A 17,184-nucleotide genomic window follows, 5' to 3' on the forward strand; every position below is an offset into this window, starting at 1 on the left:
AGTTAGAATTCAAATTATCCACATTAAAATATTTAAAATTAAAGTTATCCATATTAAAATAATTCATTTTTCTTGAAGGCTTGCTCCTCTTCCTCTTGCTCATTTGAAGCCCTAAAAGGATTTTTGGAGCAGGAAAAAAAAACAACTAAAAAATAGAATTAAAATGGGATATAGGGTATTTTTTTAAAATTAGGTATCATTTAGCCTCTAATTCAAGTGGCTGGTGCAAAATTGCACAAAATGGCAGAAAATGAGGAGAAATGTGGAGAAGTTGAGCTCAGTCCTTACCAGAACTCGATGGCTTTGGTGTAGGACACGATGGCAGAGCCCAGGGCCCCCTGGGAGAATTCAGCATTTCCCTTCTGCTTCATGGCTTCACTCTTCTGTGGGGGCAGCAAAAAACAAATTTATGCACCAAATTTATTAAATTCTGCAGTGTAAAAATCATTATTTCATCTAAGTGGGACCAGGAATAAACAAATTTATGCACCAAACTAATTAAATTCAGCAGTGGAATCATCATTATTTCATGTAAGTGGGACCAGGAAAAACAATTTATGCACCAAACTCATCAAATTCAGCAGTGTAAAAATCATTATTTCATCTAAGTGAGACCAGGAATAAACAAATTTATGCACCAAACTAATTAAATTCAGCAGTGGAATCATCATTATTTCATCTAAGTGGGACCAGGAACAGAAAATTTAAACACTACAATTTATCCATTAAATTTTATCCACCAAATTAATTAAATTCAGCAGTGTAAAAATCATTATTTCATCTAAGTGGGACTAGGAAAAAACAATTTATGCACCAAACTCATCAAATTCAGCAGTGTAAAAATCATTATTTCATGTCAGTGGGACCAGGAAAAAAACAAATTTATGCACCAAATTCATCAAATTCAGAAGTGTAAAAATCATTATTTCATCTAAGTGGGACCAGGAATAAACAAATTTATGCACCAAATTTATTAAATTCAGCAGTGTAAAAATCATTATTTCATGTCAGTGGGGCCAGGAACAGAAAATTTAAACACTAAAATTTATCCACTAAATTTTATTCACCAAATGTATTAAATTCAGCAGGGTAAAAATCATTATTTCATCTAAGTGAGACCAGGAATAAACAAATTTATGCACCAAACTAATTAAATTCAGCAGTGGAATCATCATTATTTCATGTCAGTGGGACCAGGAAAAACAATTTATGCACCAAACTCATCAAATTCAGCAGGGTAAAAATCATTATTTCATCTAAGTGGGACTAGGAAAAAACAATTTATGCACCAAACTCATTAAATTCAGCAGTGTAAAAATCATTATTTCATGTAAGTGGGACCAGGAATAAACAAATTTATGCACCAAATTCATTAAATTCAGCAATGTAAAAATCATTATTTCATCTAAGTGGGACTAGGAAAAAACAATTTATGCACCAAATTTATTAAATTCAGCAGTGTAAAAATCATTATTTCATGTCAGTGGGGCTAGGAACAGAAAATTTAAACACTAAAATTTATCCACCAAATTCTATCCACTAAATTTTCTGTTCTGGTGCCACTTCCATGAAATAATGACCCTTACACTGCTGAATTTAAAGAGTTTAGTGTCATTATTTCATGTAGTAAAGGGAATTTTTGATGCCAGAACGAAACGCTCAAGCTTTTGAATTATTTCTCTTTAGTAATTTGGGTTTTTTAACAATCAGAACCCCCCAAAAATGCCCCAAACACACCCTGGGAGGTTTTCTCTCACCTTCCTGGAGCTCTCACAGGTCACAGCTTTGAGATCGGCCACCAAATCGAAATCCTCCAGGGCCACCTTGGTGATGTAGCGCTTCCCTGGGGAGAGAGGCAGGACATGAGGGGAGGAATTCCCAATAAAAGGATTCCCAATAAAGAATTCCCTCTAAAGAAATTCCCACTAAAAGAATTCCCTCTAAAGAAATTCCCACTAAAGAAATTCCCACTAATGAAATTCCCACTAATGAAATTCCCACTAATGAAATTCCCACTAATGAAATTCCCACTAATGAAATTCCCACTAAAGAAATTCCCACTAAAAGAATTCCCACTAAAAGAATTTCCACTAAAGAAATTCCCACTAAAAGAATTCCCACTAAAAGAATTCCCCCATTCCTGCCCACTCCCACTCACACTCAGAGAAGAACATGGCCAGGATTTCCCACAGAAATTGGATTTTCCCCATTCGTGCCCACTCCCCCTCACACTCGAAGAACAGAAATTGGATTTTCTCCATTTGTGCCCACTCCCCCTCACACTCGGAGAAGAACATGGCCATGATTTCCCACAGCAATTGGATCTTTCCCCATTCCTGTCCATTCCTGCCCACTCCCACTCACACTCGGAGAAGAACACGGCCACGATTTCCCACAGAAATTGGATTTCCCCACTCCCACTCACACTCGGAGAAGAACGTGGCCAGGATTTCCCACAGAAATTGGATTTCCCCCATTCCTGCCCACTCCCACTCACATCTGGAGAAGAACATGGCCATGATTCCCCACAGCAATTGGATTTCCCCCATTTGTGCCCATTCCCCCTCACACTTGGAGAAGAACATGGCCAGGATTTCCCCCATTCTTGCCCACTCCCACTCACACTCGGAGAAGAACATGGCCAGGATTTCCCACAGAAATTGGATTTTCCCCATTCCTGCCCATTCCCCCTCACACTCGGAGAAGAACAAGGCCATGAATTCCCACAGAAATTGGATTTCCCTCATTCCTGCCCACTCCCACTCACACTCGGAGAAGAACATGGCCATGATTTCCCACAGAAATTGGATTTCCCTCATTCCTGCCCACCCAGGCCACCCCACTCACACTCGGAGAAGAACATGGCCATGATTTCCCACAGAAATTGGATTTTCCCCCATTCCTGTCCATTCCCACTCACACTCAGAGAAGAACATGGCCAGGATTTCCCACAGAAATTGGATTTCCCCCATTTGTGCCCATTCCCCCTCACACTCGGAGAAGAACAGAAATTGGATTTCCCCCATTCCTGCCCACTCCCACTCACACTCGGAGAAGAACATGGCCAGGATTTCCCACAGCAATTGGATTTTCCCCACTCCCCCTCACACTCGGAGAAGAACATGGCCATGATTTCCCACAGAAATTGGATTTCCCCATTTGTGCCCACTCCCACTCACACTCAGAGAAGAACATGGCCAGGATTTCCCACAGAAATTGGATTTCCCCCATTCCTGCCCACTCCCCCTCACACTCGGAGAAGAACATGGCCTTGATTTCCCACAGCAATTAGATTTTCCCCACTCCCACTCGGAGAAGAACACGGCCATGATCTCCAACAGTAATTGGATTTTCCCCACTCCCACTCGGAGAAGAACATGGTCATGAATTCCCACAGAAATTGGATTTTCCCCACTCGCACTCACACTCGGAGAAGAACACGGCCATGATTCCCCACAGAAATTGGATTTTCCCCATTTGTGCCCACCCCGGCCACCCCACTCACACTCGGAGAAGAACAGGGCCTGGATTTCCCACAGAAATTGTATTTCCCCATTCCTGCCCATTCCCACTCACACTCAGAGAAGAATATGGCCATGAATTCCCACAGAAATTGGATTTTCCCATCCCCACTCACACTCGGAGAAGAACATGGCCAGGATGACGCGGCCGAAGTCGCCCATGTGCTCCAGGTCCTGCAGCATCCCCGGGGCGCCCACGCAGCGCACCCAGTCCAGCGCCTCGCCGAGGGGGAACAGCCCCTGAGCGCGGGCAAACACACAAAAAAAAAAATCGATAAAAATTTATTAATCTGCACGGCCAGGCCTCGGGGCTCCTTGCTCTGCTGGTTTTCAAACAGAAAACAGCAAATAAACACAAATATCTGAATTATCTGGGGATCTCCAGCACTGCACGGACACAAAGTCAAAGCAGGCTCGTAACGGGAAGAGTTCAAATGGGGGAATTTATTTTAGAAGCTTCTGAAGTGATTGAAAAATAATAAAAAACCCCAAAAAATTGATTTAGAAACATTCTTGTGGTGACTGAAGTTATTAAAAAATGAAACCCCAGAAATTTGATTTAGAAACTTTCTTGTGATGACTGAAATTATTTAAAAACAAAACCCCTGAAAATGCGATTTAGAAACTTTCTTGTAATCACTGAAATTATTAAAAAATAAAACCCCTAAAAATGAGATTTAGAAACTTTTTTGTAGTCACTGAAATTATTAAATAAAACCCCCAGAAATTTGATTCAGAAACATTCTTGTAATGACTGAAATTATTAAAAAATAAAACCCCAAAAATTTGATTTAGAAACTTTCTTGTGATGATTGAAATTATTAAAAAGTAATATATAAACCCCCCAAAAAATTTGATTTAGAAACCTTCTTGTGATGACTGAAATTATTAAAAAATAAAACCCTCACAAATTTGATTTAGAAAATTCCTTGTGATGACTGAAATTATTAAAGAAAATAATAAAATCCCTCTCAAATTTGATTCAGAAACTTGCTTGTAATGACTGAAATTATTAATAAATAATATATAAACCCCCCAAAAATTTGATTTAGAAACTTTGAAATGATGAAAAGCACCTCCCAAAGCACGGCAGAACTCACATTTTCTATCCCAGTGCCAATCCTCAGGATGCCACTGATGAAATGGGGAATGTTCTGGAACAAGGATTAAAAAATAAAAATAAAAATTAAAAATCAATTATTGACAAAGATTAAAAATAAAAACAAATTAAAATTCAATTATTGAGAGGAGATAATTGGAATTTCTGCCTGCTCGGTGACATTTCCCTGGGGCAGCTGCATTCCAGGTTTTTTGGGTGAAATATATGATTTAAATTATTAAATAAAATAATGAAATTATTAAATCAAATCATTTCTTTTTGGTAAAAAAATAAATGAGAAAAGAGATTTGCTGTGAGATCTGCTGAGGAAATTCTGCCCCTCTGAGCCCCTGTGCAGCTCCCAAACCCCAAAATCCCAAAAATTGAGACACCACAAAAAGCTGAGACACCCCAAAATGTGAGACACCCCAAAAGCTGAGACACCCAAAAACCTGAGACACCCCAAAAGCTGAGACATTCCGAAATCTGAGACACCTCAATATCTGACACATCCCAAAGCTCAGACACCCCAAAAGCTGAGACACCCCAAAAAGCTGAGAAACTCCAAAAGCTGAGAAACTCCAAAAGCTGAGAAACTCCAAAAGCTGAGATACCCCAAAAGCTGAGACACCCCAAAAGCTGAGACACCCCAAAAGCTGAGACACCCCAAAAAGCTGAGAAACTCCAAAATCTGAGACACCCAAAAAGCTGAGACACCCCAAAATCTGAGATACCCCAAAAAAGCTGAGACACCCAAAAACCTGAGACACCCCAAAATCTGAAACACCCCAAAGCTGAGACACCCCAAAAGCTGAGAAACTCCAAAATCTGAGACACCCAAAAACCTGAGACACCCCAAAATCTGAGAAACCCCAAAATCTGAGAAACCCCAAAATCTGAGACACCTCAAAATCTGAGACACCCAAACGCTGAGACACCCAAAAAATTGAGACACCCCAAATCTGAGACACCCCAAATCTGAGTCACCTCAAAAAGCTGAGACACCCAAAAGCTGAGACACCCAAAAGCTGAGAAACCCCAAAAATTGAGACACCTCAAAAAGCTGAGACACCCCAAGACACCCCAAAGCTCAGACACTCCAAAATCTGAGACACCCCAAAAGCTGAGAAACCCCAAAAGCTGAGAAACCCCAAAAGCTGAGACACCCCAAAGCTCAGACACCCCAAAGCTCAGACACCCAAAAACCTGAGACACCCAAAAAGCTGAGAAACTCCAAAATCTGAGAAACTCCAAAAGCTGAGACACCCCAAAAATTGAGACACCCCAAAAGCTGAGAAACTCCAAAAATTGAGATACACCAAAATCTGAGACACCCCAAAATCTGAGACACCCCAAAAGCTGAGAAACCCCAAAAGCTGAGAAACCCCAAAAGCTGAGAAACCCCAAAAATTGAGACACCCAAAAACCTGAGACACCCCAAAAACCTGAGACACCCCAAAAAGCTGAGAAACCTCAAAATCTGAGAAACTCCAAAATCTGAGACACCCCAAACCTGAGACACCCCAAAATCTGCCCCTCCAAACCCACTTCACTCTTGGGTCTACAACCCAGAAAATGAAGAGAAATTAAATAATTTGCTATATTTTATAAATATAATTTATAAATATAACTCTTAAAATAAATATAAATATATTTATTTATAACTTGATAAATATAACAATTTTATAATTTGTTATATTTTATAAATATAATTTATAAATATAACTATTAAAAGAAATATAAATATATTTATTTATAACTTAATAAATATAACAAATATAATTTTATAATTTGTTATATTTTACACATATAATTTATAAATATAACTATTAAAATAAATATAAATATATTTATTTATAAATATTAATAAATATAACAAATATAATTTTATAATTTGCTATATTTTATACATATAATTTATAAATATAACTATTAAAATAAATATAAATATATTTATTTATAACTTAATAAATATAACAAATATAATTTTATAATTTGTTATATTTTACACATATAATTTATAAATATAACTATTAAAATAAATATAAATATATTTATTTATAAATATTAATAAATATAACAAATATAATTTTATAATTTGCTATATTTTATACATATAATTTATAAATATAACTATTAAAATAAATATAAATATATTTATTTATAACTTAATAAATATAACAAATATAATTTTATAATTTGCTGTATTTTATACATATAATTTATAAATATAAATATTAAAATAAATATAAATATATTTATTTATAACTATTAATAAATATAACATAAATATAATTTTATAATTTGCTATATTTTATAAATATAATTTATAAATATAACTATTAAAAGAAATATAAATATATTTATTTATAACTATTAATAAATATAACATAAATATATTTTATAATTTGTTCTATTTTATAAATATATTTTATAAATATACCTCTTAAAGTAAATATAAATATATTTATTTATAACTATTAATAAATATAACATAAATACAATTTTATAATTTGTTCTGTTTTATAAAATAAAATATACCTAAATTTATAAAATAAAATATGAACCTTGGGGTTGGACACACAGTTTCAAGAAACGAAGAAATGTTTTATCCCCTAAATTTAAAATAAAGCCCGCAACAAATGGAACAAATCCTCACATCCTCCTCTCCGCCATTCCAAGTCAGCAAAGACAAATTTCAAATTTTCATTTTTTGAAAATAAGGGAAAAAGAAATTATTCAAATCTTTCATGCACCAACTTTATTTCTGACTGCAAATATTCCCTAAATGATCCCACCTGGAATAAATTTCTTTTTTTTTAATTATTTCTTAATTTCTTAATTAATTAATATTCTTTAAAAAAATTCTTAATTAATAATTTCTTAATTATCAAATAATGAATTGATAATTATGCCTTCACTTCAGCAAAAGGAAAATGTCTAATTCAGGATTAGATGATGCTTAAGGGTCAGATTTAATTAACAAATATTTAAAAATTTAGAAATTTAAAATTCAAGACTTACAACAACTTTTTTAATTAAATCAGCAAGGTCCTCCATGACATTGAACTCATAAACTTTCTTCATGTCCCAGTCCAGGAACATCAAACTGGTGGGAAACAAAAGGAATTGTTATTTTACAAAAAAGAAATTATTATTTTACAAAAGAAATTATTATTCAACAGAAGGAATTATTATTTTACAAAAGAAATTATTATTTTACAAAAGGAATTATTATTTAACAGAAGGAATTGTTATTTTACAAAAAAGAAATTATTATTTTACAAAAGGAATTATTATTTAACAGAAGGAATTTCAATTTAACAGAAGGAATTGTTATTTAATAGAAGAAATTGTTATTTAATAGAAGGAATTGTTATTTAATAGAAGGAATTGTTATTTAATAGAAGGAATTATTATTTAATAGAAGGAATTGTTATTTAACAGAAGGAATTTTAATTTAACAGAAGGAATTTTTATTTAACAGAAGGAATTGTTATTTAACAGAAGGAATTTTAATTTAACAGAAGGAATTGTTATTTAGACAAACACCAAGCTGTCACAGGGTCTGAATTATGAATATTTAGAGGGATTGGAATTTAAAAATTCACATCCAGCCCTTCAGAGGAGGAAGGAGAACAATAATAATAATTAAAAGAAGAGCTGGAAAGGTTTTGCTGCTTTTGAAATGTCAGCACCTACAAAAACACCGAAACACCCCCAGAGTTCAGCTCCCCAGAATCCCAAATATTCCAAACTTCAGATTCCCAAGGGTTCCAAAACTCCAAAATCCCAAAGACTCCAAAACTCCAAAATCCCAAAGACTCCAAAATCCCAAAGGTTCCAAACTCCAAAGTCCCCAAGATTCCAAAACTCCAAAATCCCAGAGATTTCAAACTCCCCAAAGGTTCCAAACTCCAAAATCCACAAAGATTTCAAACTCCAGATTCCCAAAGATCCCAAACTCCAGAATCCTAAAGGTTCCAAAATCCAAAAATCCCAAAGGTTCCAAACTCCAGAATCCCCAAGATCCCAAACTACAAAAGAATTCAAAGATTCCCAGATTCCCAAAGATTCCAAAATCCAGAATCCCAAAAATTCCAAACTTGAAAATCCCAAAGATTCCAAACTCCAAAATCCCCAAGATTCCAAATTCCAGATCCCCAAAGATTCCAAAATCCAGAATCCCAAAGATTACAAACTCAAAAATCCCAAAGATTCCAAAATCCAGAATCCCAAAGATTACAAATTCCCGTAATCACCAAAGATTCCAAATTCCAGGTCCCTAAAGATCCCAAAATCCCAAAGATTCCAAAATCCAAACTCCCAAAGGTCCCAAACTCCAGAATCCCAAAGATTTCAAATTCCAGATCCCCAAAGATTCCAAATATTCCAAAATCCCCAAAATTCCAAACTCAAAAATCCCAAAGATTCCAAAACTCCAGAATCCCCAAAGATTCTAAATTCCAGATCCCCAAAGGTTCCAAAATCCCAAAGATTCCAAAATCCAAACTCCCAAAGGTCCCAAACTCCAGAATCCCAAAGATTTCGAATTTCAGATTCCCCAAGATTCTAAACTCCAAAATCTCCAAAGATTCCCAGAATCACAAAGTTTCCAAACTCCAAAATCCCAAAGATTCAAAACTCCAAAATCCCCAAAGTTTCCAAACTCCAAAATCCACAAAAATTCCAAACTCCAGATTCCCAAAGATCCCAAACTCCAGAATCCTAAAGGTTCCAAAATCCAAAAATCCCAAAGGTTCCAAACTCCAGAATCCCCAAGATCCCAAACTCCAAAAGAATTCAAAGATTCTAAAACTCCAGAATCGTCACGGATTCCAAATTCCAGATCCCCAAAGATTCCAAAGATTCCAAAATCCCAAACATCAAATCCAAAATCCCCAAGATCCCGAACTGCCAAAGGTCCCAAAGATTTCAAATTTCAGATTCCCCAAGATTCCAAACTCCAAAATCCCAAAGATTCCCAACTCCAAAATCCCCAAGGATTCCAAACTCCAAAAGATTGCAAATTCCCAAAGATTCCAAACTTCAGATTCCCAAAGATCCCAAACTCCAAAGATCCCAAACTCCAAAATCCCAGAGATTCCAAACCCCATAAAATCAATCTTAATTTTTAAATTTTTTTCCTGTGGATTCAAGAACTTCTGACCTCAAGCGAGTCCGGCATTTCTGCAGCAGCTGGAGCCAGACTGGAGGCACCCGTGGGATTCTCACAGGAACAATGGGAAAGTGGGAGGATTTGAAAGGAAATTCCCTTGGAAAATGGGAATATTTGGAGGGAAAAGCCCTTGGGAAATGGGAATATTTGGAAGAAAATTCCCTTGGAAAAGTGGGAGGATTTGGAGGAATTGCCCTTGGAAAAGTGGGAACATTTGAAAGGAAATTCCTTAGGAAAAGTGGGAGAAATTGGAGGGAAATTCTTTTGGAAAAGTGGGAGGTTTTGGAGGGAAATTCCCTTGGAAAGGTGGGAGTATTTGAAAGGAAATTCCCTTGGAAAATGGGAATATTTGGAGGGAAACTCTTTTGGAAAATGGGAATATTTGGAGGGAAATTACTTTGGAAAAGTGGGAGAAATTTGAGGGAAATTCTTTTGGAAAATGGGAATATTTGGAGGGAAATTCTTTTGGAAAAGTGGGAAGATTTGGAGGGAAATGCCCTTGGAAAATGGGAATATTTGGAGGAATTTCCCCTGGAAATTGGGAATATTTGGAGAATTTCCCCTGGAAAATGGGAATATTTGGAGGAATTTCCTTTGGAAAATGGGAATATTTGGAGGAATTCCCCTGGAAAATGGGAATATTTGGAGGAATTGCCCTGGAAATTGGGAATATTTGGAGGAATTTCCCCTGGAAATTGGGAATATTTGGAGGAATTGCCCTGGAAAATGGGAATATTTGGAGGAATTTCCTTTGGAAAATGGGAATATTTGGAGGGAAATACCCCTGGAAATTGGGAATATTTGGAGGGAAATTGTTTTGGAAATTGGGAATATTTGAAGGAATTTCCACTGGAAATTGGGAATATTTGGAGGGGAAATTCCCTTGGAAAATGGGAATATTTGGAGGAATTCCCCTGGAAAATGGGAATATTTGGAGGGAAATGCCCTTGGAAAAGTGGGAGAAATTGGAGGGAAATTCCCTTAGGAAAATGGGAATATTTGAATGGAAATTCCCTTGGAAAAGTGGGAGGGCTTGGAGGGAAACTCCCTTGGAAAATGGGAATATTTGGAGGGAAATTCTTTGGGAAAAGTGGGAGAAATTGGAGGGAAATGCCCTTGGAAATTGGGAATATTTGGAGGAATTCCCCTGGAAATTGGGAATATTTGGAGGAATTCCCCTGGAAAATGGGAATACTTGGAGGAATTGCCCTTGGAAAATGGGAATACTTGGAAGGAATTTCCCCGGGAAAATGGGAATATTTGGAGGGAAATTCTTTTGGAAAATGGGGAATATTTGGAGGAAATTCTCTTGGAAATTGGGAATATTTGGAGGAATTTCCCTTGGAAAACGGGAATATTTGGAGGAATTCCCCTGGAAAATGGGAATATTTGGAGGAATTCCCCTGGAAAATGGGAATATTTGGAGGGAAATTCACTTGGAAAATGGGAATATTTGGAGGAAATTCCCTTGGAAAATGGGAAGATTTGGAGGAATTTCCCTTGGAAAATGGGAAGATTTGGAGGAATTTCCCTTGGACAATGGGAATATTTGGAGGAAAATGTCCTTGGAAATTGGGAATATTTGGAGGAATTCCCCTGGAAAATGGGAATATTTGGAGGAATTCCCCTGGAAATTGGGAATATTTGGAGGAATTGCCCTGGAAAATGGGAATATTTGGAGGGAAATTCTTTTGGAAATTGGGAATATTTGGAGGGAAATTCTTTTGGAAATTGGGAATATTTGGAGGAATGCCCCTGGAAAATGGGAATATTTGGAGGGAAATTCTTTTGGAAATTGGGAATATTTGGAGGAAATTCCCCTGGAAAATGGGAATATTTGGAGGAATTGCCCTGGAAAATGGGAATATTTGGAGGGAAATTGTTTTGGAAATTGGGAATATTTGGAGAAATTTCCCCTGGAAAATGGGAATATTTGGAAGGAATTTCCCCTGGAAAATGGGAATATTTGGAGGAATTGCCCTGGAAAATGGGAATATTTGGAGGAATTGCCCTGGAAAATGGGAATATTTGGAGGAATTGCCCTGGAAATTGGGAATATTTGGAGGGAAATTCTTTTGGAAATTGGGAATATTTGGAGGAAATGCCCTGGAAAATGGGAATATTTGAAGGAATTTCCCCTGGAAATTGGGAATATTTGGAGGAAAATGTCCTTGGAAATTGGGAATATTTGGAGGAATTGCCCTGGAAAATGGGAATATTTGGAGGAATTGCCCTGGAAATTGGGAATATTTGGAGGAATTGCCCTGGAAAACGAGGACACTCACCAGAAGGTGTCCACGAAGGACGTGCTCTCCCTGGTGAACAGGGCACACCAGAAAATCCGGATTTTGATCACGTTGCAAATTTCCCTCAATTTCTCCACGGGCAGCGAGCACCAAACCTCACAGGGATCCACTCCTGCAGGGGCAAAAATGGGAATTGTAGGGCTCAGCATTGCAAAGTGCCAAATAAATACCAATAAATATTATAATAAATAAATAAATAAAAGAATTAAAAAATATATTTAATAAAATTAATATATTGGTATATAAATACCAATAAATAAAATAAAGGATTAATTCAGGCATTCCAAAGTGCCAATAAATATTAAAATAAATCTTTATATCAGGCATTATAAAGTACCAATAAACATTAAAATAAATCTTTATTTCAGGCATTATAAAGGACCAATAAATATTAAAATAAATCGTTATTTCAGGCATTCCAAAGTGCCAAAAACACAAAAATCAATCTTCATTTCAGGCATTATACGTACCAAATAAATACCAATAAATATTATAATAAATAAATAAATAAATAAAATAATTTTTAAAATATATTTAATAAAATTAAATTTATTGGTACATAAATACCAATAAGTATTAAAATAAATCATTATTTCAGGCATTATAAAGTACCAATAAATATTAAAATCAATCTTTATTTCAGGCATTCCAAAGTGCCAATAAATATTAAAATAAAGGATTAATTCAGGCATTCCAAAGTACCAAAAATATTAAAATAAATCATTATTTCCAGAGCTCCAAAGTCCCAATAAGGACTAAAATGAAAATAAAAATGGACAAATGAAAATAAAAAATGGATAAATTAAGAGAAAAATGGAGAAACGAAGATAAAAATGGAAAAATGAAGATAAAAATGGATAAATGAAGATAAAAATGGATAAATGAAGAGAAAAATGGATAAATTAAGATAAAAGTGAATAAATGAAGATAAAAATGGAAAAATGAAGATAAAAATGGAGAAATGAGGGTAAAAGTGGAGAAATTAAGATAAAAATGGATAAATGAAGATTAAAATGGAGAAATGACGATAAAAAATTGATAAATTAAGAGAAAAATGGATAAATTAGGATAAAAGTGGATAAATGAGGATAAAAAATGGAAAAATGAAGATAAAAATGGAGAAATGAATAATTGAATTAAGGGCAAGAGGGCACAAAACCAGCAGGGTTTGTGAATTTGTCCTCAAAGCTGCATCCTGCAACTCCCAGAATCTGGATGGAACAGGCAGGGATGATAACATTCAATTAAAATTAAAGACTTTAATTAAAAATTAAAAATGAAATGGGGGCATTGATGAGGGTTCAAATCCTCCGGAGGAAATGAGAATTTTGTTGGGGCGGCTTCAGGTGGGGTCAGAGCAGAGCGGCCTCACCTGAGAGTGGGGAAAAGGCAGGGAAAAATGGGAAAAATGGGGAAAAAAGAGGAAAAAAATGGGGAAAAAATGGGGGGAAGAGAGGGGAAAAGAGAGGGGAAAAGGAGGGAAAAAAAGGAGGGAAAAAAAGGAGGGAAAAAAAGGAGGGAAAAAAAGGAGGGAAAAAAGGAGGGAAAAAGAGAGAGGGAAAAAGAGAGAGGGAAAAAGAGAGAGGGAAAAAAGAGAGGGGAAAAAGAGAGGGAAAAAGAGGGGGAAAAAGAGAGGGAAAAAGAGGGGGGAAAAGAGGGGGGAAAAGAGGGGGGAAAAGAGAGGAAAAAGAGAGGAAAAAGAGAGGAAAAAGAGAGGAAAAAGAGAGGAAAAAGAGAGGAAAAAAGAGGGAAAAAGAGGGAAAAAGAGAGGGAAAAGAGAGGGGAAAAGAGAGGGGAAAAGAGAGGGAAAAAAAAGAGAGGAAATAGAGGGGAAAAGGGAAAAGAGAGGGAAAAGAGAGGGAAAAGAGAGGGAAAAGAGAGGGGAAAAGAGAGGGAAAAAGAGAGGGAAAAAGAGAGGGAAAAAGAGAGGGAAAAAGAGAGGGAAAAAGAGAGGGGAAAGAGAGGGGAAAAGAGAGGGGAAAAGAGAGGGGAAAAGAGAGGGGAAAAGAGAAGACAGGGGAAAAGGCAGGGAAAAAAGGAAAAAACAAAGAAGACAGGAGAAAAGACAGGAAAAAGATGAGAAAAAACAGGGGAAAAGGGAAGAAGACAGGGAAAATACAAGAGAGGGGAAAAGGCAGGGGAAAAAAACAGGGAAAAAGATGGAGAAAAAGAGAGGGAAAAAGGCAGGGGAAGAGACAGGGAAGAGTTGGGGAAAGAGACCAGGAAAAGATGGGAAAAAGATGGGGAAAAAATGGGGAAAAGGTGAGAAAAAGGCAAGGGGGAAAGGCAAGGCAGGGAAAAGGCATGGCAGGGAAAAGGCAGGGAAAAACCCACACAAAAAATACACAGAAAAATTACACAAAAAAAAAATTGCGCAAAAAAATTACGCAAAAAATTTACGCAAAAAAAATTACGAAAAAAATTACGAGAAAGAAAAGACACCAAAAAACCACGCAAAAAAAAACCCCACACCAAAAAAAAACAAAAAAAACACCCACAAAAAATACACAAAAAGCCCCACAAAAAAAACACACAAAAAATTCCCTTTCCACAGCTGTTTATCTGCTTATTCCCACAAATCAGGGGTTGGTGCAGAAAATGTAATTTTGAATTTGAGCCATCTGTTTTTCTACAACTGGGAATTTTTGGTTAATTATTACTGCAAAAAAAACCAAAAAATGGAAATTGTTTTTAGACCTACACAGGTAAAACCACCAGCCTTGAATTTCCACCCTCACAGCATTCATTGCCTGCATTTATGTAAATATTCCTGAATATTTCATTTATATTGGGAGAAACAGGTGAGAATTGTTCCAAGGTAACAGAATATAACAATGTTTCTGCTAAACAATAATAATGAACCAATTTTCAGGTAAAATAAGGAAAAATAAAATTAAATAGCAATCCAAAGATCCAAGAAATGAAGAATATTGGTTTTGTTTCCATACCTGTTTTAGGTTTACACGGCACTGTCTGTCCAAAGGTTCCATGATCCTAAAGATAAACACATTATTGACATATTTATATGTAATATATTTATATATTTACCATTTATTACATTGCACAGCCAATACAGCCAATAGCAAACACAGAAAGCCACGCCAGGAACAAAGAAAGAATTTTGTTTGGAGGAAAAAAAAAGAATATTTACCTGCATTCCCATTAAAAAAATGGCCACAGGTTAATGAATGGACAGGAAAAGTTTTACACAATTAAAACAATATTTTCAATCACACTAGGAGAGGATTCTAGGAATTCATGATTCGAAAAATCAGGCAGCAAAATCATGTTCAAGAGGACCTGACTAAACTCAAAGTTTTAAGGAGGTGACACAGGTTTAGAAAAAAAAAATCAAAAATAATAATTGCATTTTGACAGTGAATGTGTATTTAAATAAAATACACATTATAGCAAAATAAAGGGAGTTGATTTCGTTTTTCATGTTACTTTTAAGGGGTTTAAACCCCATCTGAGCACCTGAGGCTGAAGAAATGATTTATTCTGATTTATAGATCCCTACAAACTCTGTAATTTAATCAAACATCATAAATGAGTGATTTAATGAACACTCTGTATCACGGGAAATGCTGCATTATCATTTCACAGAAATGCAGAAATTATCAAATTCATGGATTTAACAGGCCAGGACACACAACAACAAAGAGGAGGGAAAAAATCAACTGTGATTAAAAATCAGCTCATCCTGAAAGACAACTGAGAGCTCTTAAAGAGTTTTGTTTTGGCAGCAGCAAACACCCACAAAGTCCTTCAGTGGTAGAAATGAATCCTGAATGGAATCACAGGCATTAAAAACTCACATCACACCCCTCAGAGGAGGAAGGAGACAAATAATAATAATTAAAAGAGCTGAAATGCCAGGAAATAAAAGTTGAAATCCACAGGCCAAGAGCTGAAATCCCAGGAACCAAGAGCTGAAATCCCACAAGAAGCTGAAATTCCACAGGTCAAGAGCTGAACCACGGGCCAAAAGCTGAAATCCCAGGGGCCAAAAGCTGAAATCCCACAAGGGAAGAGCGGAAATCCCACAGGAGCCAAGGGCTGAAATCCCAGGAAACCAGGGCTGAAATGCCAGGAGCCAAGTGCTGAAATCCCACAAGGGAAGAGCTGAAATCCCACAAGGGAAGAGCTGAAATCCCTCAGGAACCAATTGGTGAAATCCCACAAGCCCGAGAGCTGAAATCCCAGGAAGCCAGAGCTGAAATCCCACAAGGGAAGAGCTGAAATCCCAAAGGAGCCAAGGGCTCAAATCCTAGGAACCCAGACCTGAAATCCCAGGAACCAAAACCTGAAATCCCAGGAACTCAGAGCAGAAATCCTACAGGCCAAGAGCTCAAATCCCAGGGGCCAAGAGCTGAAATCCCACAAGAAATTGGAATTCCACAGGGCAAGAGATGAAATTCCACAAGTCCAAGAGCTGAAATCCCAGGAACCAAGAGCTGAAATTCCATAGGTCAAGAGCTGAAATCCCAGGAACCAAGAGCTGAAATTCCAGGGCCCAGAGGTGAAATCCCAGGAGCCAAGTGCTGAAATCCCACAAGGGAAGAGCGGAAATCCCACAGGAGCCAAGAGCTGAAATCCCAGGAACCCAGCGCTGAAATCCTACAGGCCAAGAGCTGAAATCCCAGGAACCCACAGCTCAAATCCCAGGAATCCAAAGGTGAAATCCCAGGAACTAAAAACTGAAATCCCAGGAACTCAGAGCTGAAATCCTACAGGCCAAAAGCTCAAATCCCACAGGCCAAGAGCTGAAATCTCAGAACCCAGAGCTGAAATCCCACAGGGCAAGAGCTGAAATCCCACAAGAAACTGAAATTCCACAGGTCAAGAGCTGAAATTCCACAGGGGCAAGAGCTGAAGTCCCAGGAACCAAGAGCTGAAATCCCAGGAAACAACAGCTCAAATCCCAGAACTGAAATCCCAGAACCCCAGAGGTGAAATCCCAGGGGCCAAGAGCTGAAATCCCAGGAAACAACAGTTCAAATCCCAGGAACCCAAAGGGGAAATCCCAGGGGCCAAGAGCTGAAATCCCACAGGACAAGAGCTGAAATCGCAGAAACC

At 36.8% G+C, this 17,184-nt stretch overlaps 1 protein-coding gene across 1 annotated transcript in view; it reads right to left on the bottom strand.

The window, feature by feature from the left end:
• TTC3 (tetratricopeptide repeat domain 3) overlaps nucleotides 1-17,184 on the bottom strand; it is an 87,431-nt gene that overhangs the window by 67,583 nt on the left and 2,664 nt on the right. Inside the window, exons 3-9 of the mRNA XM_058044983.1 lie at nucleotides 15,054-15,099; nucleotides 12,085-12,217; nucleotides 7,645-7,729; nucleotides 4,622-4,675; nucleotides 3,638-3,761; nucleotides 1,758-1,843; nucleotides 289-383 (exon numbers count right to left, since the gene is read on the bottom strand). Of these exons, the coding sequence (XP_057900966.1) occupies nucleotides 289-383; nucleotides 1,758-1,843; nucleotides 3,638-3,761; nucleotides 4,622-4,675; nucleotides 7,645-7,729; nucleotides 12,085-12,217; nucleotides 15,054-15,099 (623 nt within the window). The remainder of the gene's footprint in view (nucleotides 1-288; nucleotides 384-1,757; nucleotides 1,844-3,637; nucleotides 3,762-4,621; nucleotides 4,676-7,644; nucleotides 7,730-12,084; nucleotides 12,218-15,053; nucleotides 15,100-17,184) is intronic.

Source organism: Melospiza georgiana, chromosome 2 (genome assembly GCF_028018845.1).
Source record: "Melospiza georgiana isolate bMelGeo1 chromosome 2, bMelGeo1.pri, whole genome shotgun sequence".
NCBI lineage: Eukaryota > Metazoa > Chordata > Aves > Passeriformes > Passerellidae > Melospiza > Melospiza georgiana.